The 23,231-nt window shown below is 31.6% G+C and overlaps 1 protein-coding gene across 2 annotated transcripts in view; it reads left to right on the forward strand.

Annotated features, from left to right (window-relative positions):
* The window catches only part of LOC132726622 (uncharacterized), a 32,058-nt gene that overhangs the window by 1,481 nt on the left and 7,346 nt on the right, over positions 1 to 23,231 (forward strand). The window contains exons 2-9 of one of the 2 annotated variants that reach the window (XM_060711968.1): positions 5,243 to 5,266; positions 7,514 to 7,701; positions 8,336 to 8,468; positions 12,656 to 12,752; positions 15,083 to 15,193; positions 20,159 to 20,881; positions 22,041 to 22,143; positions 22,914 to 23,033. In XM_060711968.1, coding sequence (XP_060567951.1) covers positions 7,622 to 7,701; positions 8,336 to 8,468; positions 12,656 to 12,752; positions 15,083 to 15,193; positions 20,159 to 20,881; positions 22,041 to 22,143; positions 22,914 to 23,033 — 1,367 coding nt within the window. In that variant the 5' untranslated portion in view covers positions 5,243 to 5,266; positions 7,514 to 7,621. The remainder of the gene's footprint in view (positions 1 to 5,242; positions 5,267 to 7,513; positions 7,702 to 8,335; positions 8,469 to 12,655; positions 12,753 to 15,082; positions 15,194 to 20,158; positions 20,882 to 22,040; positions 22,144 to 22,913; positions 23,034 to 23,231) is intronic. The other variant, XM_060711967.1, reaches the window with a different exon arrangement.

The following is a 23,231-nucleotide window of genomic DNA, read 5'->3' on the forward strand; positions in this document are numbered from 1 at the left end:
GTATTTAATTTAAATCCAATGATTATGATTTGATTTAAATAAAAAGACGTAGCGGTTGCCATTAATCATGTAATCATAACACCTTTACTATAAAGAGCAAACATACACGTGCTCGGACAATGGAGGTGCTAGTTGACATTACATACTCGTTAACCGCAATCCTTTAATATACATCGGCGCATGGAAACTTTAGAAATACTTTTTTATAGTTTTATAGTATAAATATTTCAGATCTAGTAAGCTGGTAAAAATATAATGTTATATTAAATAAATTGTAAAAAGGTCTGTTTTAACTAACATGTAGGGGTCGTCGCTATACGTTTCCGTAGAAAACATTTCGGTATATGAGACAAGGTGCTTTGATGTTATTATTACCAAATTGCATATCAGTTGTTCCAAAAAACAGCATAAATTTATGGAATGACTGATATATATTTATATGATGGAAAAAATGGAACACTTTAAACTGACAAATTTCAATTATATAATGTTGAAACTTGTACGATATGACATGTTGTGTATTACTGTATCAAGTAAGGTGTGAAGTAATTAAGACAGGAGGTACAGTTGACATACAATGTATGTTAAAGATAAAAGATTATAATGAACCATCGATTTATTTCGTAATAAACATTTAAATAAATGACTAAAATAAAAAAAATATTATAATAAAGAGTCCCCATAACATGTTAGCGATTTGTTAATATATATAGTTTAACTGTTCAATAAAAGAAAGACACAAACTTTCCAATTCAAATTTTACTGTCTGATACATTTTAAAATGTTTATGGAAATTTTTAGCGCAGTCGAGTTATATATCTGTATTCAAACTCATAAAACATAAACATGTACAAAATTTATAATTAGATTAAACTCATATTACAGAGTATTATATTTTTCCATCATAGTCCGATCATAGCTTTTTAAAAATACTATTTGATTAGAAAATTGTTATGCACGATAATCACGTGCAGATACATAACAGGCTTGTGCTTATGTCTTGTAATAAATGGTTGCTGTACATACATAATTTGTGTACCAAATATCTCTAAACCTGCAATATATTTTATTGCATAATGACTTAAAGTAAATCAAACCCTGTTCGAAAGTTCATTTCATAGGTTAGTGAAAAAAATCTTTCTTCATCATTAATATTGTACCGAGTTAAATGAATATATATCACTTTTTCATATTCATGTTCCATATTCTATTAATAATCGGTGAAAATAGAAGATATGTTCTGTTCGTTATAAATATCGGCAAGTTCTTATAGGCTGGAGTAACATTTGTTTATTAATTAATTTATTATTAGTTACTTAAAGAAAAGAGATGCACTGAACAGATATTACACGCAATATCTATTCAGTTGCAACTGAACGCTCTCATCAATGCAGTCGGGTTTTCTTTAATTTCAAAAACATAAATTATCTTAAATAATCACTATATATGTATTATACATGTATTTTATATACATAATGCTGATTTCGGTAATGCTAAACACATAACGGGTTGTTTAGAACAAAGGGAAGTAACTCAATAATTTTTGTTAATAACATCATTAAAATAAAAAAATTTCAATAGATTTTTTAACTGAAAGTCTATTTCACTAATTTTCATCAAATAATGAAGAAATAATAGCAATATTTTAACTAGGTTGGTTTTTACGAGTTGATTTCGGTAATGAAAAGTTGATTTCGGTAACTTTACCGAAATTAAGTTGATTTCGGTATCGTAACGTACCCTGAAATGGGTAAATTTAAGCTGTATTCCTTTTCATGAACAGTCCTACTTTCACTTCATCCGGGAGCGGCCTTTTTTATTGAGAGTGCCCTAAAACGACGCCATTGATTGGCTAATTTAACTACACACTACACGAGACTGTACACTATAATACTTTTACTTACGTTGTTCACCAATATCAAGAGCATAGACCTGCAAAGTATCAACAAGTGAAAAAAAGTTTATCTATTCTTTATTTCTTTCATAAATAAAGCATTATTATATATGTGGTGTATGCTATTGATGTATTTTTACAGTGGTTTGGATGGTAGCCCTAGTCTGTTTGACCTCCTCTGCTGAAAGATATAGGTTGGAAAATAGCACCTTTACTTTCTTTGTCGAACCTGCAAAAACAAAATAATACATTTAGTGGAGCAACTTATTAAAATATGGCAATTCATTCCATCCAAATAAGATAAATATATCCAATTAATTTTCAATTAACATTCAATCATCGATTAATAACTGTAAAAAAATCTACAACACGTACAGGTTGCATTAGGGTGAAAAAATGCGCCAAAAACAACACTTTTTGGTAATTTTTACTGCCACGTGACCTGAGAATAAAGAAATGAGGTCAGCAGACAGGGAGGTATTTTCCAGCCGATTTTTTCAAGGAAAACATGACATAGTAAAGTGAGGATCAAAATCGCATTTGTGAAATCATACAAAAATCTCTTAAATAAGGTATAACATGCTAAATCTTACCTTTGAGGGTCTTACTTACTACATATTGTTACCTAACCATCTAGAGGAATCCCCTTTTGCTATAGAGTTATAAGGACTTTGGTTGGTCTACTCAGATGCCTGCTCTAAGCTATCCAACTTAGAATGATCCAGCTAGCTAAAAAAAGTAACAGGACATTGGTTGTTCTACTGTTGCTTAACATAATGCACAGAGAGGCACCTGAGGTCTTCACTAGTATAAAATATGGCAAGTTGCCTAGCCCTTTAAAGTGTTGTCAACAAAACAAACTATATGAGTCAGACAACCAAATAATTTCACTCTTAAACAATATTGCTTTGAGTGTGACAGATACTGATAGAGCTGTAAGTCCTGTAAGTTATAGAGATTAATTTTTATGCCCCCACAAAGTGGGGAGCATATAGCGTTTCACTTGTCCGTCTGTCCGTACGTCCCTAAATCTTGTGAACGCAACTCCTCTTAAACCGGATGGCAGATTTTGCTTAAACTTCTAGGGATGAACAACCTTAATGTGTAGATGGTAGTAAAGGAAGGGATTTTTGCTGCGACCAAATTTAACAGAATTATGGCCCTTTGTTGATTTTTTCACTATATACTATGTAGAAATTTTGTGAACGCAACTCCCCTTAAACCGGATGGCAGATTTTGCTTAAACTTCCAGGGATGAACAACCTTAATGTGTAGATGGTAGTTAAGGAAGGAATTTTTGCTGCAACCAGATTTAACAGAATTATGGCCCTTTGTTAATTTTTTCACTATATACCATATAAAAATTTTGTGAATGCAACTTCTCTTAAACCGGATGGCAGATTTTACTTAAACTTCTAGGGATGAACAGCTTTAATGTGTAGATGGTATTAAAGAAAGGAATTTAACAGAATTATGGCCCTTGTTGATTTTTTCACTATATACCATATAAATAATTGAACATATAAATTTTACATTTCATTTTGTAATTTAATTTAACATGTACATAAGGTTACCTGTAGATCATTTTAGGTATATGTACAGAAATGAAACAGTGGAATGAAAAAGTTCCACATAAAAATCTTACATACAGATATGCATGCTCTTGTTTACGAGCACATCTGCAAGGTGGGGGCATCCGTGTCCTTTGGACACAGTTCTAGTTGATTTTCTTCTAACACAACTTACCATCATACACGTTTTTTTTCTGTTTTAGCAAAAAATAAGATTTAACTGTTAAATCACTCCCAAAGAAATTATAACAGTCCGAAAAACAGCGCGGATTTGTCTTTTTGGCGATACCACCAGGGACAATTCTTTCCTATCATGGACAATTATGGTGGAGGTCTTTGTGATTTATATTACTACTCATTGAAACTCAACCCATGCAGTATTTTACAACAATGCACTCAGAGTAATTATTATATCTATTTCCTAAACAATGATTTTATATTGATATCTGATGACAGATATAGAGGATCAACGAGGATACACAGACCCTCTATGCATATTACCATAATACCGCGCATTTTTGTCATTATTACTGAGAATATGTCCATTATGCAATAACAGAATAGTTTTAGACATGTAATTTCCACTAAACACCTGCTTCCTTTTGTGATTTTTCACAATTTTTGCCATTTAAAAAAAAAGAAAAAGTACAAAACTCACATATCCAAATGAAATTTCTGTAAATATCCATTTGAATTTTCCTATAACGCTTTGTTATAAAAAGAGTGGGGTGTTATAAAAAGAGTTGGGCAGTCTTTTTATATTTTAGGCAGATTTATAATTTTATCCTGAACATTTTCCTATAATAACTGTTGGTCAAACACCATTTTGACAGTCAATCTTTTGAAATATAATGTCAATTCAGCTCCACTTGACTATGAAAATATGAGCATAATGTCACTTTAATGTAAGCTTATTATTGCTTTATCAAATCTTTTTTAATACTTGATGAACAGGAAATATTGGCAATACATTGATATTGTTTCTATTGACCATGGTAATGACGGCTCTAATTTCAATGTCACGTTGTTTTGCCTAGAAGTAATTTCACAGAACAATGTTTTTTAGTATTAATACTGCAACTAGTACTGTTGTTAGTACAGGTATATTGGCAGTATCAATGATCAACTTAGTACCTTTTTTACTGTTTAGCGGTAAATGTTTAGGCAAGATATTGGATGCTGACTTTGTCTGAAATCATATAAATGGGTAAAATGCTATATTAGAATATCTTTTATTGTCTAAACATAGTACCAAAGTTAATTGCTAAAATAATGTATTAACGTTAAAAACTTTGTTAATTTCCAATAAAGTGTGTGGTGCTTTCACAAAAACCATTACTAAACATACTAATTACAGCAGTTGAATATTTTGTTCCGGAACATTTTATACTGTTTTATAAAATACATGTATGTAATCATTGTGTGTTAAAATTAATAATACATACACTTTTTGCTCAAAATCTCTCCAGATAAAAGGCAGATATGATCATAACTCATATAAAGTATGAACATGGAAACCATATGGGCACAGTGTTTCCATTTTCAAAATTTGGAAATCAGACTCAGAGACTGCAAAATCTCTGACTTTGGAAGTTACATGTAACATGATATAGATTAAGAAGGAAAATACATGTACAGGTATTTGAGAACTTGTCAGATTCTTGAGAGGAGAGATGAAATTCAGCTGTGACTCTGGCTTTTGTGTGATGTACATGTATAATATTAATAAATTCAATTACATATAAATTGAAATATACATTGAACTTTGATTTTACAGATGGTGTTTAACATATGTTAAAAGGTAGACTTATTTTGAATAATTTCCCTGTCCAGTTGTTTACAACTAACATGTTGGTTAAAAGTATATAATTACATGAGATGTTATTTAACACAATCCCAATGTTTTACTGTCCTAACATGATTAATCTCTAGTGAATGTTTTTTCCTTGTTGTAGCTGTCAACATGAAGGTTGATTTGCATCTGGCATGTTGCATCAAGTGTATTTCATACATACAATAATTCTGCTCCTTTTATAAACAAAAAAAATTTGCTTGCTATGAAAAACATTTTATATAATGATACATCATTACGTGTAATATTTGTACATTGCTTTGAACTATAAAAAGTATAAGATGTAAAGTGAATGTGTCAGGCAGCTACTTGTTCCTCTTTTATTATAGTCTCAGAAATTCAGCCTGAATGAAGATTAATTTTTAAATATATGAGCTGCGTCACGACAAAACCAACAAAGTCAGTATCTGTACTTGTAATAGGGCTTGTAAGGGAACAGCATGGATCCTGATCAGACTGAGCGGATGCGCAGGCTGGTCTGGATCTATGCTGGTCGCAAGCCCATTTTGTTGGTTTTGTCATGGCATGGCTCATATCATTCTGTTTATGAGGTTCTGGTATAATTAAGCTTCACAACAAAGCCATTGTGTCTACAAAGCATGTGATTTTTATCCATTATCAATAAAACTTTATAAAAGTTATTTATAAGTACCATGAATTGTATTTCTTCCTTGATAACCTCTTAAAGGGCAATTTTAATTCAATTTTATAGGCTATTATTACTTTTATTTCCTGTTCTGTGGTTTCCTTTTTTGGTTATACAAAGAATGATATCAAACAATCATGCAGTATCCGGTTATATAACACAATGATGAAAGGATCAAAGAATTTCGACAAAGTTAAATGCAGCAATTGTGTACTTAAATTACTAAATATGATACCCATTGACTTGTGTACTAGTATAGCACATTTTTTTGTTCAATTGGGAAGGAAATTAATCTGTTTTTCTTTTTTTTTCAAGATGATAACTTCAAATGGTGGAAAGTCAAAAAAAAGGGCACATAACTCTGACATTAGTTTTGAGTATATCATTGCCCTTTGTAAATTGAAAATAAATCTGCTTAAAGTTTTGCATGCAAAATTCATCCTATAAACTACTGAAGGTATCCACTTTAAAACTTGATTTGTATCAACAAGATCATAAATGGAAGTCACTTTCCAATGCCCATATCTCTTACATGGATTTTGACTTATTTTGGCCCTTTGTGAATTGACAATGTTCCTTGTTAAAATTGTGCATGCAACATCAATCTTTAAAACTACTGAGGTTTCACACATGTTTTCAGGGTCACAATTTAAGGTCTTTATCCTTTGGGGTCATAATTTTGACATTGAATTTTTCTGGACCAAATACTGTACATGTAATAGTCTTTGTGAACTTAGAATATTTCTAGCTTAAGTTTTTTGGTACTAAGATTAGTCTTCAAATCTCCTGAAGGTATTCGCTTGAAGCTTCTAACATGCATTTGGGGTCATTATTGTCGGTCATTTCATTGAGACTCAAACTTGAAGCTGCATGTATATCTTGCATTTTGTTTTAATTTTTTCATTTGTTTATTTCTATCATCCTGGTTCAGAGGTTCAAATGTTATTTCTAAGTACTATGATGCTTTTAAAATTGAAGACGGTCTAAAATTAATAATGTCATAAAATAGTGCAATGTTTGAATAAAACACTACATGATTTTCACTGTCATTTGAAGTCCACCTGATAAAACCTAATTATTTCTATTTCTTCTCTACTTTAGAACTTTAAAAGTAATTCCTACATGATCGTACACTCAAAAATGTTTAAAGAGCATTACTGGAATATTTGTTTAATGACATCACAAACTTGAAGATTTTGTAAAACTGTTTACTTTGGTATATGTCATATTTGAAATAAAATTTTCATACATATCATACAGCAAAACAAGACTTTTGACACTAACTTCCAAAAAATTTATATTGTCATTTTACAAAGTTTCTTGCACTTTGCAAGTAAATTCTTTGTTTTGCATCATAAATATTTTTGTATGTATGTAACTTTTGTATGTATGTAAATGAAAATTTTTACTTTTGTAAAATTATCTTGATGAAGGTTTAGTGTAGATGTAGACCTTGTGTGCGGCAAATTTCCTCATTGCAAACTTATACATTATATTGTCATATATTTCTTCTTCCTTTTCATAATTGAGCATAATTATTCTTCTTTCAGTTTAGCAACAATATTAGCTCATTCAGGCGACCAGGTGGTGGGGGAAGATCCAGTGCTTTTAGAGTAAAAGATCGTGATTTAACAAGGGACACGTCCACACATGATGACATGGGTCAGGACCATTCTTCTTCACAGTATATTGATGTGTTTGACAGTCCGAAAAACAGACGGACGTCTAATCAACAATTGTAAGATATTTTATCACAACTATATTGTTGAAGTCATAAACTTATAAATGGATAAATGATTTGCAGAAAAAGAAATTCAGAGAAAAGTGAAGTGACTTTTTATGTTTGACAGATGCTATTTTACCGATTATACCAGAATTTATCAGAATTTTTTTCTCAAAAGCTTTTTTTTTTTAAGTGCCCTGTTATAGTAGTCCAAAATTTACTTATTGGCCAATTACCTTATGCTTCTTTTACTTATATTGCTTTTTGCCAATTTGAACATTTATAGTGATTTAGTATTTTAGTATGGAAGTCAAAAGACTACTTTGTCTACATTTTGCTACTTTAATGACAAATAATTTCACATTCATCACTTCTGTGACAAGTTCTGTCTTCAGGTGACATTAAAGCATCTTACATGCTCTAAAACCATTATTCCAACATTATAAAACTTATGTTTGCATTTATAAAGAATGAGCATTTTATTCGTTTCTGAGGATTTATGTGAGTTTAAGAATGCATGTCTTTTGATGCACATAAGTAATAACTGTTCCATTGGACAAAAAAACAACAACTATAAAATAAAGAATTAGTTCTTAATTAATAATCTAATGACGAGGTATTGTATCAAGATTTTCATATGATTGTGTAGGCCTCACCGCGTGAGTGAACCAGTTCTAAGACGAGGTCATAGGGATGAGGAGTCAGAGACTTATTGTTATGCTTACTCCCAGAATGTGATTAGAGAAGAAGTAACCCTCAGGAATGCAAACCACCCAACTCAGGTATGTTCTGGTTATTACAGAAAGAGATACTCTTGTGGTGTATTATGAAATTTCCATTATTTTTGTAAATGTGATAAACCATTGGTGTCATTTTCAAGCTCTTATAGAGAAAATGTCATATTTTTGTCCTATTTAAATATGCATGATAACTTTAATTCATAAGGCATAAAAAATATATGAGCCGTGTCACGACAAAACCAATATAATGGGTTTACGACCAGCATGGATCCAGACCAGCCTGCGCATCCACGCAGTCTGATCAGGATCCATGCTGTTCGCTTACAGACCCTATAACTGCAAACAGCATGGATCCTGATCAGACTGCTGGTCGCAAACCCATTATGTTGGTTTTGTCATGACACGGCTCATATATGTTGCTTTTTGTCATTATTTACTCACCAATATTAGTGCACCATACTTGGGCACTTTGTCTGTCTGTCTGTCTTGACTTTTTAAGTCAGAAACTAGCTAACCAGTGTGTAAATGTTCATAGGAAACTTTGCTACCAACAGCAGCTATGCATAAAATTATTTTTTTTAACAAAGGTTTTGCCATTTAAACTTTTTCCAGCTGTAGTTGCTAACAGACTTTATTAACTGGAATTGATTGAAATATCATTTATAACTTATATAGGAAACATCACTACAAAGAGGTTAGGGCATGTTCCTATACATAGAATTTTCACAAAGTAAAATACATTTTCAGCTGTAATTTTTATCTTTTGTCTGAAAGTCAGCTTCATAGCTATCCAAGGAATATGAGCAACCACAGTATTTTCAAATGATTTGCTTTGTGCAAGAAGCATAACTCAGTCTGGTTTACTTTCTGAGTATAGTTTCTGAATAATCTCCCTTGAATACATTTAGCTTAAGATAAATCCAACATATTTTTATCTGTCCCAAAATTTTGTCAGAACAATTTCTCAGCAACCACTTGCATGAATTTATTAATTGTTCATAATATGTTTCATATGTTAAATAAATTAAATCACCTTTTGTCAACAAAAAGTAAATTAAAATTTTTTTTAGCGAAATTTACAGAACTGATGAGTCAATAGAAAATAACTTGTATTTTTTCTATACATTTGTTTGATTGTAAATCAGTTTAAAATGTAAACATTTTAGTTATATTGATGTTAAATGTCTTTGCCATATAGTGTATGTGTGTAAATGGCCAAAGTTGATTTGCCAATAAAGTTGAAAGTTAAACAACTCGAGATCTAATTACTGCTCCTGCCCTCTACACCTGATTCTCTCACACATCTCCCTACTTTAATGTGCTACATTGGGGAGCCTCTATCGTTGACAACAATATCATTGTTTAAAGACGTGAGCAGGTTACATAGAACTTTTTTTTATGAAATATGGGACCTAAATAAGAAATATTGTTCTATATTGATATGCTGCAGTTATGTGAAGAATCATTTAGCCATTAATAGTGTCAGGCTCAGTGACATACTTTTGTATGAAGATATATGAACATGTCTCTCTTTTAAGTTAATGAACAATTCATTTGTCACCAGTGTCTTCTGTAGGATTAAAACAGTTTGGTACAGTAGAAGTCACTATAACGATTTCAAAAATATTGATTACATTATCAAAATTACATAATAATGCAATAATTTTAAAAATCCTGTAAAAGTAAACTATTCTGTGTCTATAATAGTTTTGTGACATCATATATTTCATCTTAAGGCATTAGCTGGTGTCTTTTAAAAAAATTGGCATATTTCTTTTAAAATATATAGTTAATTATAATTAAGAATGATGCATCGTAAATTACATGAACTTTGTCATAAAATCGTCATGACCATGTTAACACATTGACATTATTTAGCTTAAGGCTATAATAATGACATGAACTTTATTCCCCAATCTCTCGTGTTTAGAAACAATCTAACTATTATGACTCACCAGGGTATGGTTCTGTGGACTGTATGTTTATCTGGTTTTAAAAATAACTTTTGTGAGTATTGTTTTCATTAGTTTTACAAGTAAGAAGATTTTTCTTAATTCACAGTAAAATGAGCAACACTGGGTGTACATTTAATTTATAGAAAAATAAGAAATTAGATTTTGTTCATAGAAAAAGGTTGATAGCAAAAATGTTTTATATGCTAGTAAAATCATGATAATTGTGTATATTTTTATGAAGTTTAACATTTAGATGACCTACATTCTTCATATACCATACACAGTAAAGTCTGACATATTTTTTTGTCATTTTTATTGCTTTGTTTAAAAAATATAACATAGCTAGAGGTATGGAAACTCCTGAAATCGCTACGTAAACACTTAACTTGATATGCTCCCCCAAACTAGGGCAATAAAATCTGATAAGAATATATTTTATGATAATGGTTTAAAAGTTTTGAATTAAGTGAATAGATTGTAGAAGGAAGTAATTATAAATAATAAAGTGATCAGGCAGTTCAACATTTTGGTGTAATGTGAGAGCTTTATGCTGTTATAGTGGATAGCCTGACTAAGATTTTTTTGTTTGTAACTAAAGGTCGAATTTTTTTATTCAGTAAGTGTGTTCATATATTTTCCTGTTTGAATCATTAATTGTTCTTCTATAAATAGCCAAGTTTTGTTTTCTGTTTTCTTTTTTTTCTTTTTCTATCTCTTCAAGTGGTTAGGAATGCTCTATGTAGAGACCTATTTTTTGTCAGATATAAAGTTGTTAGAAATATTGTTAATACAATAATTTGTGCTCAATTTTTACTGGAGTTATATAATAATTAAAAGATACGTTAAACCAGGTATACATTATATTACTGTATTTTTGTTATTAATTAATTAATTAAATGTATACAAATGATATCTATAAAAATACACTGTAATGTGTTAAAGGATAATAAAATTTTGGTAGGGACATGAACTTGCACAAAATTGGCATAAATTATGTTAAGTAATATAATAATGTATAACTTATAAATATCATTATTGTAATAAGAATAAAGATCCTGTTTTTTCGTTGTATACAATTACCAGAACAATGAAACACTCTATACAATTTTGCCTAATTAGCATTACTTTCGATAATCTTGCCTATTACTATACAACACAGTGTGTCACAAATTGTATTAAGAGCTGGACAGAAAACTTCTGTTTATATATAGTTTGGATATCATATGGTGTTCAGACATTTTTCATTAAAAAAAAATCTGGAGTTTTCTAAAGGTAAGAAAAAAGATGGAAAACGTGACTTTTTGTAAAAATAATTACAGATGAAAGCTTATCTTGTGTATTTAACTTCAGTTATGTGGTATCATACTTTAGTGTTATAATATAGTCATGATTTATGAATATTGTTCATCAGATACTTAAGGCTTCTTCACAGCTTCAGTGAATATATTTCTGGGAGATTAAAGTTCGGCAATAAAGGACAATGAATTTATATGTACATGTTAGATATTTACATGTTAATGCCAAGATTATTTTAACTTTTATAAGTATGTCTTAAAGGGATACTCAGGCAAAAAATTACAAAAATATTAAAATGATTTAATGTACTCAAATCACGCTAAAATGACATTTGTCAAAGTCCAAGCATGAATTTCTTTATAAATTCTATATATTTTGGGTTTGAAGCGTAAATATATCTATATATATTGAACGAAATTTAGACGCTGACAGAATCACCAAGTAGTTTTAAAACTAGTCATGTGACTTGAACAAAGCCTGGATTTAAAGTATTGTAGATATTGTATGATTGAAATAAGTCAAAGTCATTCATTTGACATAATCTATAACATTTTCGGAGTTCACTGTAGCAACTATTGTGATATTATAACGCTCTAACCTGACCCACGTGGGTCAAGTTAGGAAAAACAGAATAATAAATGAAAAAATCAAAACGAAGAAATGAAAATTTTGCCTGCGCCTCCCTTTAAGTGTCTGAATGGTTTTCTAGCTTGAAGTAAAGTTTTTATGTCAGGATCATGCTGTTAGCATTAGCACAAGGTCTAATAACATTGGATTTATAAGTTTGAGCTTTGGGTGAGACATATGGTTTTTACATCCCTATGAAACAGAACATCTGATTATTTTGGTTTATGACAATATGTTACACCATAGTATTAAAAATTTACATCTCTGAGTTAGGAATGGGCAGATTATAGTATGTTGATACATTAATATTACGATAGATAAATACATGTGTTGTTGTTGTTATTGTTACAGAGGTCAGTATCTTTGAGGGATGATTATTCACAACCTCCAGATAGAGTGTTGAGTACAGCATCAACACAGGATTATACAGAACCCTACCAGTCAGAAGGTAACACTTGTCTTATTTTTCTGATTTGATGAAGATTTTGAGTGTGTTGCTGCATAAAATTGCATTTAATGTATTGTTTGATGTCATTTAATTATGCTCCCGAAGAGTGAGAATATTGTCGCCGCTTTGCCCATTCGTCCGCTTTTCTTGTACTGGACATAACTTTGAAACAACAAGAGGTATCAACATGAAACTTTGTAGGTAGATAGATCTCATTGAACTTTTAACTTTGTCCAGGACGTAACTCTAAAACTATAAAAGGTATCAACATGAAACTTTGTAGGTAGATAGATATCTCATTGAGTAGGTGTGCAGTGCACAAGAACCGTGCCTCTGTCTTGCCTAATTTTTGAATTATTGCCCTTTGTTTATTTTTACAGTTTAAACTTTGTGTGGTACATAACCCTCTAAAACTATAAGAGGGGAGCATCACCCGGTTCAACTGGTTCTTGTATTTAATATTTTATTTACATTATCTTGACAGCCAGTGAAGTTCTTACATTTCTGTTTTAAAGACATTCTAATACATATATCAAAGGATAATGCACCCTGTAGATCAGTTTTGCACCCACATCCCCTGGGATTACAACCTGGTACCCATATCCCCATTGGGACTAGTGTGGACTTTACAACTTGGTACCTACATTCCTCTGGGAATAGTGGAGACCTCACAACCTGGCATCCACATCCCCCTTGGAATAATGAGGACTTTGCTACTGTATAAATACCTTGCAAAAACACTGCCCTGTGCAGACATTCAGAAGATAAAATCCCTGCTTATTGCCTGTGCATTATGAGCTAAACATACCCTCAGTTCTTTGATGTTGATACAAATCCATTACAATGGCAGGGCAGGAACAGATTGTAGGTAGAAACTTGGCTCACTTTCCAGCTTTTCCCTACACTGTCCCAACCACATGGTTACACTGAACTGAACTATACAGAGAAAGAACCATATGAACCATTTGTAGAAAATTTATTTCATTTATTTTCTCATTCTTTTGAGTGTTTTTTATGAGTGTGTCACTATGATACTGCATTTGTCAAATTACAATTGTCCAGCTGTCCAGCTGTTGTAGTGAGAAATACCTCTCTATGCAAATTGAACCCAGCTATAAACTTCAACCTTTCCAAAGATTGCTAGATAATTTCCAAAGTGTTGTCAGAAAATTGCAAACTTTTTCAATATGGCTTGTACATTTAATATGCAGTTAAGTTTTGAGACAAGGTGGAAAGGAAATTCAGTTGATTTGATTCAAAATGTGGCTTAGTTATCACAGTATATAAACCAGTCTACTTCCTGTTCTCGCAAGAAAGATACGAGTTAAAATTTATAGGCTCCCAAGAAGGGTACAGTGATTGGAAATAACATGTGCTTGTACTCGCAAGACAGGATACTTATTTAATTGTATAGGCTAGCAAGATAGGGTACAGTGATTTCCTTTATATACAGTGGTTATATTTTAGCACTATTTGACCTATGATAAAAATTCCCTCTCATCAAAAACACACACATCAGTTTCATTTACATATACAGTCGACTCCGGTTATAACGAACTCAATGGGACATTAAAATATCGTTCGTTATATCCGAAGTTTGCTAAAAGCGAAATAGCAGCAACTTGCTGACTTGTTTGGATGGGGTAATTTGCCGTGAAAAAGCCATACTCTTCTCTGGTTACCGATGTAACCGGTATTTACTTCAGCGGTTATTTAATGCGATGCATTTAATTGAGCAATATATCGTGTACATGGTACAAGTATTTATTCATGTATTAATTGTCTATAAAGTTCTTACCATTTGTTTTCTTTGTTTATTATCCTTTGGTTAATATTTCAAACAAAAAAATCGATTATTTGGCAATTACAGGTATTTACAGCAATCAACTTAGGGTGTGAAATACAAATTTTCCGTCACAAGTAGGAAATTATATTGTGAGAACATTTTATCAAAATCTTTATTCCCTGAAGCCATAACTAACTTGTGCAATCATTCGATTGTTTAATTATCAGATATCGTTATTCATGTACTGATCCTAATCGAGCGCATCCCGATATTTCAAGTATACCAGTTTATTATAACCGAGGAAATTTAAATGTTTTCCGTCATTTGGGGCTTGAAAAAATGGTTCGTTATAGCCGAAAATTCGTTATAAGCGAGTACGTATTAAGCGATGTGATTTAATATAAAATAAAGAAGGAATCGGCCGGGGATGTCAGATTTAGTTCGCTATTAACGATAATTCGTTATAAGCGAGTTCGTTATAAGTGGAGTCGACTGTAATATGATACAATGTATATCTTACTAAACCATGTGTGTCACATTCCAGAGAAAGGACAAAACCCAGCATCTCCTGTTGTACAACCAGATCCTGGGGGTATTTATGAATTGGCTAAAGATATTACAGGGTTGAAAGAATCTGGGAAATCTGACAGAAAGGGTAAGTACTGAGGTGAAAGGTTTTAGGTGTCCTCATACTTTAGAATTCCTGTCTCATTTATGAAAAACAATATATGATATAGGTTATGAGCGCAAATATGTTGGGGAAAAAACAAAAAAAATAAAATGAATGTGAGGCTGGTGGTATGCTCTTAAAAACTTAGATTTATGTCTAAAACATAATTTCTTATCATTGTTATTTGTTGTACTTATCTTTAGGCTGAAGTACAATAAAATTATGCTAACATTTTTTCTGCATGTGACATAATGCGCTGTTAAAGCATTACGCTTTAATTCTGTCGGAAGTATAGATTTACTACATGTATGTCTCTTACATATATTTTACATATATATGACAAATGACATTGAATTATTCATAAACAATGTTAATCATAATGTTTAGACCTAGATATATATATGACTAGATGTAAATGATGCCGTATTTTATGCTCAATTGTTGTTATTTTCCTGCTTGTTTTGTTAATGTTAAAAATAATTGAAAGCAAGGAAGATATTTTAGTTGTTGTAAGGAAAACAACCAAAACTTTAAATTGTATTGAGGTTTTGCATTATAGGATATTAAGAGTTTAATATATTTTTAGGGATAAGTATACAGGTAAATACACTAGCAATACACAATTGTTACTATACGCCCATTCTCAATAAAATAAAGCATTTGAGGTTGAAAAATATTAAAAATTTGATGTTGTCATTGTGTCATTTTTTATCGCTGAAGTAAATGTTTAGGGTACTTTGCAAGTTTGCCAGAAATATTTTGAACAAGAAACTATGATATAACAGGATGGCATTTATTTCGGTAATGACACTGTATTTCATCGGTAACGTAGATTTCAGATCTAATAATGTAACATATTGGCTCATATTAATAACAATTGTCTGTAAAATATATCAAAATCTGTAAATTCTCTATCTAGAGGGACTTTCTAACCCAGGAAAATTCAAAGAAGTTGGGTACCTTGCTAATTTTCAGTCAATTTCTTCAAAGTTAAATATTCGTAGAAAGCAAAAATAGTCAATTTTGAAAATGATTATTTTATGTCTTCATTCAAAGGATATATATCATATATAATATATGAGAGGTCGAATGCATACACAATTTTTGTATTAGCAATTTTTTTTCTCAAAAATATTCAACTTTCCACTTTCTTAATATTTGGGAAAATTTAGTACTAAACAGTTCGATATTTATCCCCATATAGGATGTCACGTATGTTTCATTTTATTCAAATGCAAGTCAAGGTTGAGAAAACAATTTTATTTTTTGTAAAATAATTTATATTTATGGATATTATTTTAACATTATTATGTATAGAATGAAATACGGCCAGTAAGCTCTTTGCAGAAAGGAATAAGTTGTTGCTGAGAACATCAATATCTTGTAATATATTTTTAATATTTCTGCTGGTACATCAACATATTATTAACATATCTTTCCTTTGTAAAAACAATTTTGTGTCTTCTTACATCTAATACAAGGTTTACCGTTATTAACAGGCATGCTAATCCCAACTTTATCTTTTAATTTTCAAAATTGTTGAATTGTAAGTTGGAGTAACGTATGTTTCACACTCGCTTATTTATGAACTTTATCACGGAATTTAAACTTACATGTAAAATCGACTTTTTTATTTAGGAATCAAATGCACATCATTCTATTGTCATAAAAATGCGATTTTATGTTTTTATATATGCATGTGTAAACAATATAAAGTCTGTTTGATAAAAGTAACGTTTGTTTCACTGTGGTTACTTAAACAAGTAAAAACACGATCAAAGTTAACAAAATTTACTTACTAATGTCAAATAAAAGTTAATGTTGATGTTATACGTGCTTTCTGACTTCAATTTCCCTTTTGATAAACTTACTTTAAAAAGTTGATAACGTATGTTTCTGTAACGTATGTTTCATTTTTACATTGAAAGCGGGTTAAAAATGACGCAAGACCGTTTAAGCCGCCATAATTTGTGGTTAATATATCAGAGTTACACACATGTTAATATTCTTTCTTGTTTGGATTCTTCTTTGAATGGATTGGCTCTTAAATAATGGTAACGTATGTTTCTTTTTAAAGTGCTGTTGAAAAAATTTGAATAAAAAATGAAAATTTCCGAAAATAGAATGATATTTGAGAGGCTGCAAGCTTATTTTTACTTATAATTATATATATGCTGTATTGCTAAGCATGCATCGATTCAATTATGTAATTTGGGTTTCACTTCTTATTGTTTTAGGTTTGTCACTATTTATTTATATGCATTTGGCGACATTTGATCATTCATTATACCAATGAGATTTTAACAGTCAAATATAATTTTTACCAATAATCAAAGTGCATATACACACAGCAATGACTAATTGCACATGTTTCGTTTATTCTGGAACTTATTTTTCTGAAACACAATTTCAAAGTTGAAAATTCTAGGTGGCGACAGTAACGTATGTTACATTTTAGGGCATCAATGGTACTTGTAAAAGAAAAATAACAGATAGAAATGTAAAACTGAGAGTGTCCCTATTAGACAAAGTGGCAGCCACCTTTCTAACGACATTTTGACCTCAAGAAAAACCTTCGTATAAGAGCTACCCAGTGGAACATCAAATGCTGTGTTTTATTGAGAATGAGCGTATAGGCAAAAATTCCAGCGACAAAAATCATGCATATGGAAAATTAACATTAATCTTCTTTTGTTATACCCCCAAAAACGAAGTTTGGGGGGGTATATAGGAGTCACTCGGTGGTCGGTCGGTCGGTCGGTTGGTCGGTCGGGCGGTCGGTCGGTCGGTCGGTCGGTCGGTCCAGACGTCCGTTGCATTTTCCTTGTCCGGAGCATAACTTGAAAACTAATAGTTGGAATTCAATATAACTACATACAATGGTCAAGCACATTGAGAGGAAGTGCAGTGCACAAGAACCATAACTCTATCTTGACTAATTACAGAGTTATTGCCCTTTGTTACTTTTCCTTGTACGGGGCATAACTTGAAAACTACTGGTTGGAATTCAAAACAACTTCATACAATTGTCAAACACAATAAGGGGAAGTGCAGTGCACAAGAACCATAACTCTATCTAAAGTAATTACAGAGTTATTGCCCTTTGTTGTTTTTCCATTGCTTTTTTTTTGTCCGTTGCATTTTCCTTGTCCGGAGCATAACTTGAAGACTAATTGTTGGAATTCAATATAACTACATACAATGGTCAAGCACATTGAGAGGAAGTGCAGTGCGTAAGAAACATAACTCTATCTTGACTAATTATAGAGTTATTGCCCTTTGTTACTTTTCCTTGTCCGTGGCATAACTTGAAAACTACTGGTTGGAATTCAAAACAACTTCATACAATTGTCAAACACAATAAGGGGAAGTGCAGTGCACAAGAACCATAACTCTATCCAAAGTAATTACAGAGTTATTGCCCTTTGTTGCTTTTCCATTGTCTTCTTTTTTTGTCCGGACCATAACTTGAAGACTAATGGTTGGAATTCAATATAACTACATACAATGGTCAAGCACATTGAGAGGAAGTGCAGTGCATAAGAACCATAACTCTATCTAAAGTAATTACAGAGTTATTGCCCTTAATTACTTTTTGATTGCTTTCTTTTGTCCGGACCATAACTTGAAGACTAATTGTTGGAATTAATTTTAACTTCATACAATGGTCCAGCACATTGAGAGGAAGTGCAGTGCACAAGAACCATAACTCCATCTTGATTTATTACAGAGTTACTGCCCTTTGTTTCTTTTCCTTGTCCAGAGCATAACTTTAAAACTACTGGTTGGAATTCAAAACAACTTCATACAATGGTCAAGCACAATAAGGGGAAGTGCAGTGCACAAGAACCATAACTCCATCTTGACTAATTACAGAGTTATTGCCCTTTGTTTCTTTTCCATTGCTTTCTTTTGTCCGGACCATAACTTGAAGACTTATTGTTGGAATTCATTATAACTTCATACAATGGTCACGCACATTGAGAGGAAGTGCTGTGCATATGAACCATAACTCTATCTTGACTTATTACAGAGTTACTGCCCTTTGTTACTTTTCCTTGTCCACAGCATGACTTGAAAACTACTGGTTGGAATTCAAAACAACTTCATACAATGGTCAAGCACAATAAGGGGAAGTGCAGCTCACAAGAACCATAACTCCATCTTGACTAATTACAGAGTTATTGCCCTTTGTTACTTTTCCTTGTCCAGAGCATAACTTGAAAACTACTGTTTGGAATTCAGTACAACTTCATACAGTTGTCAAGGACATTAAAAGGAAGTGCAGTGCACAAGAGCCATAACTCCATTTTGACAAAATACAGAGTTACTGCCCTTTGATACTTTTCCTTGTCCGGAGCATAACTTAGAACGTACTGGTTAGAATTCAAAACAACTTCATACAATGGTCAAGCACAATAAGAGGAAGTGCAGTGCACAAGAACTATTACTCTATCTTCAGTATTTATAGAGTTATTGCCCTTTGTTCTTTTTCTTTGTCTTTCTGGACTTATTACAGAGTAATTCAATTAAACTTCATCAATGGCCAACCACATTCAAAGGAAATGCAACATATATGAACAACAATTATCTTTAATTTCCCACAACCATAACTCTATGTTTCAATTCTTTTAAAAGGTATTCTGTTACTAGTAACATCCTCATTTCCGAAGCAGACTTGTGGGGGTATTAATCACATTTAGTGATAGTTCTAGTTTTTTTTATAGAGATATTTTTGTGTTTAATGTTACATAGGAATAAAAAACCTTAAGTTATTTGTCACATCTTTTACATGTACATGTATATAGTTATATTGAAATTCTTTTTGGTAAAAAAAACATGTTGAATGTTATTCTGTTGTCATTAATATTAGAAAGGTTGACATGAAAGTGCATTCTTCTTGTAGAATGAGATGATATTTTGTTATATACATTGTAATAAAAATTGTAGGTGTTACAAGTGATCATTATAATCATCTAGATGATGTCAAAAACAGACTTACTAGTGCTAACATTTCTGACCAAAAAAGTTTAGAAGAAAGATACGATCACATCAATTCGTGGTCAAAACGAACTGGTCCTTTAACCAGTACTGATAGCGGTACCGAACATTATATATCTGCTGAGTCATCCCCATTACGTAAGTGCTCTAACGTTTCTGACGATGTTTTCACATCAAATGTAGCTATGAATAAAATGTTACCTAATGAGTACCGCCATTTGCCGGCAAATTATGAGGAACCGTGGGATTCCGAAGAAGGACAAAAACGGTTTGACCGTTTAATAAATAAAGCGGAAAAGAAGCATGAAACAAGGAAATCTATTGATCAGACTAATAGTGGTGTCCCGAGAAAAAGTGTTGACCAGTCCGGAATTAAAATAAACACAGCTCAAACATCTGTCAACAAGACAGGTGGACATTATGAGGCAGCATGGGTAGGTGGGGCAGGTTCGAAACTTACACCAGTTACGCCACCATCTGTGCCACAGCAGCATAAACCAAGTGCTCCAGCAAATTATGAGGATGCCTGGGATTTACCAGAGAAACAGAAAGAGTTTGAGGAGAAGTTGTTGCAGGCAAGAAAGCAGAGAGCGAGTCAAGGTCAGATACGTGAAGATGACCAGGCTACAGGTGACAATGTGTCGAAACCATTTGCCGGCCCATCTCCACCATGTAAGATATATACATTTTTGTAAATTTATATATATTCTAATGGAAATGTGATCAAAATTATCTGACTTCTAGATAATCCATGTTACATTCTCATATACAACTTCTTGCAACAACATTTTCCTAAGAAAAAGAGTCTGTATTAGTAACTTAAATCAACAACGTTTAGTCATCAAATTCTTTAAATAGGCCAAAATAGTCATAATATATATTTGTTAAAGCTGAATGAAACTAAATTAAATGATATAAAGCATGAGTCATCAGACAGAAACTATCTCTACTGCCTCCACATAATACTTATTTTATACACCTCCGTTTCTATAGAAATAAAGTTTAAATTATGGAGTTATTTTATAAAGGACATTGATATGTTTTTTGCTTATATTTTCCAAAAGTTTCTGTTATAAAAAGTTATTTTATAAATTATATCAGTAACACAATAGCTATTTTTCTTTATTGTTCAAATTTTATCAGACCGTGAGAATTTATTAACTGTGGTAATGATAAGTGGTCCTTAACTTAGACCTCTTATAATTTGTAATGATCTTTTTGACTGTTTATTATTTAAAGTGATAGAATGTTCAGATTTTATATATAGTTCTAAACAGTACAGACAAGTCATTTTCAATAAAAATAGATATATAATTGTTAGAAATTATTGAATCTCAGGAAAAAACAATCATCTTGCACAGGCTATTTCCTTCTCTTTTTTTTTAAACTTAGATGTTTGAAGGAGAGTATCCATTTTTGAAAACATTTGAAAAAATACACTCTTTTGAATTCAATTTGAGAATGCAGTTTTTAGTGCTCAATTTAAAACTACAAATTTGTGGGCTAAAAGCATATCTAAAATTTTTTTAAATTACTTTATTTAAACAAGATGTTAACCCTCAACTCTGGGAGTCAAAAACGATCAACCTTAATTGTTATAGATCCAGGCCAGCCTGTATATGTATACTGTTGGCTGACTTCAAAATTTCATCTTGATATCCCTAAAGTTGACAGTGGACAGTTCCAAAGGTGGGAGCTAGACAAGTCCATTTTTTTAGTGTATTAAGAGTTGAATAGATTCTTTGACACAAAATTTATTACAGTATTAAGCATTCTTGGATTTGGTATTAAAGACAAATGTATATATTTATGTTTTAAAATCAAATTTCAGTACGTAAAACCCAACCTGATCATGTGATTCGGTCAGACAGTTGCAGGTCATTGGGTGCTCTTGCTGAAAAGATAGACACATCTTTACCTCTGGAGGAACAGGAGTATGTATACACAGGTGTTTTCTTTACATAAAATGATTCTACTAATGATAATAGAAAGTATATTCACTGAAACAGGTTTATTATGCCCCCAAAAAGTGAGGAGCATACTGGGTTAGTGTAGTTAGTATGTCTATGTCCATACATCCTTTGTTTGATTAATAACTTGATAAGTCATAAGCTTAATAACTTAAGAAGTCATAAACTTTAATAACTTGAAAAGTAATAAGCATTAATAACTTGAAAACTAAGTCTAAGTTTATGAAACAAAGTTTCTTTGATGTGGACATTGTCCTAGTCCAACAGATGTAATCCATTGATTTTTAGGTCAGTTGGTCAACAGTCACTGTGGCCTTGTCACTAAATGCTTATCCATGCTCAAGTGGTTTTTCAATGCAACTTCTGATTGAATATTTGTAATAACATTAGTGTCACTTTGGATATGTTTCCTCATTGTGGTGTATCTCTATCAGTACATGCAGTTATATAAACATGAAATACATACATGAAACTGTTTACAGGAAAAAACATGTTTTTGAGTGTGCCTTTAATTATGTTACAATTTTTCTGCATGAAAACCTTGAATGAGGAGTGCACTTTGTTTTTTTTTAAACAATTTTTTTTTATTTATTAATTATTATACTTCCAAATCATCATGTACTAATCCTGGGATTTTAATTTTGGATGGTCCACAAATCAACATACTTTCCTACCATGATGTTAAATCATCTGGATAATTTTAGGTATACATTTTTTATTTATTATATTTTCAGATTTTTTCATGGTCCTATTAAGAGATCTGCAGCTGAGCGAACTTTACTTGTATTCAAAGAAGGAAGTTACTTAGTGAGGCGAAGTGAAACAAGTAAAAAGGACTTCTCCTTAACTCTGAAGTATGTACTGTTGCGGTATATGTTTAGTACTCTAATTACATATAGGCAGAATGATCATAGTGTAATAGAATTTATTGAAATATTGCAAAATGTTAGAAAGTAATAACATTGGTGCCTGACATTGGTGCTGTATTTTTATCAATATGTAATTGAAAGGTTATTATAGTTCTTGCAGTTTATACACTAACAAATTTTTCA

Source organism: Ruditapes philippinarum, unplaced genomic scaffold, assembly GCF_026571515.1.
Source record: "Ruditapes philippinarum isolate M1 unplaced genomic scaffold, ASM2657151v2 ctg2537_1_1_1_1, whole genome shotgun sequence".
NCBI classification, from domain to species: domain Eukaryota; kingdom Metazoa; phylum Mollusca; class Bivalvia; order Venerida; family Veneridae; genus Ruditapes; species Ruditapes philippinarum.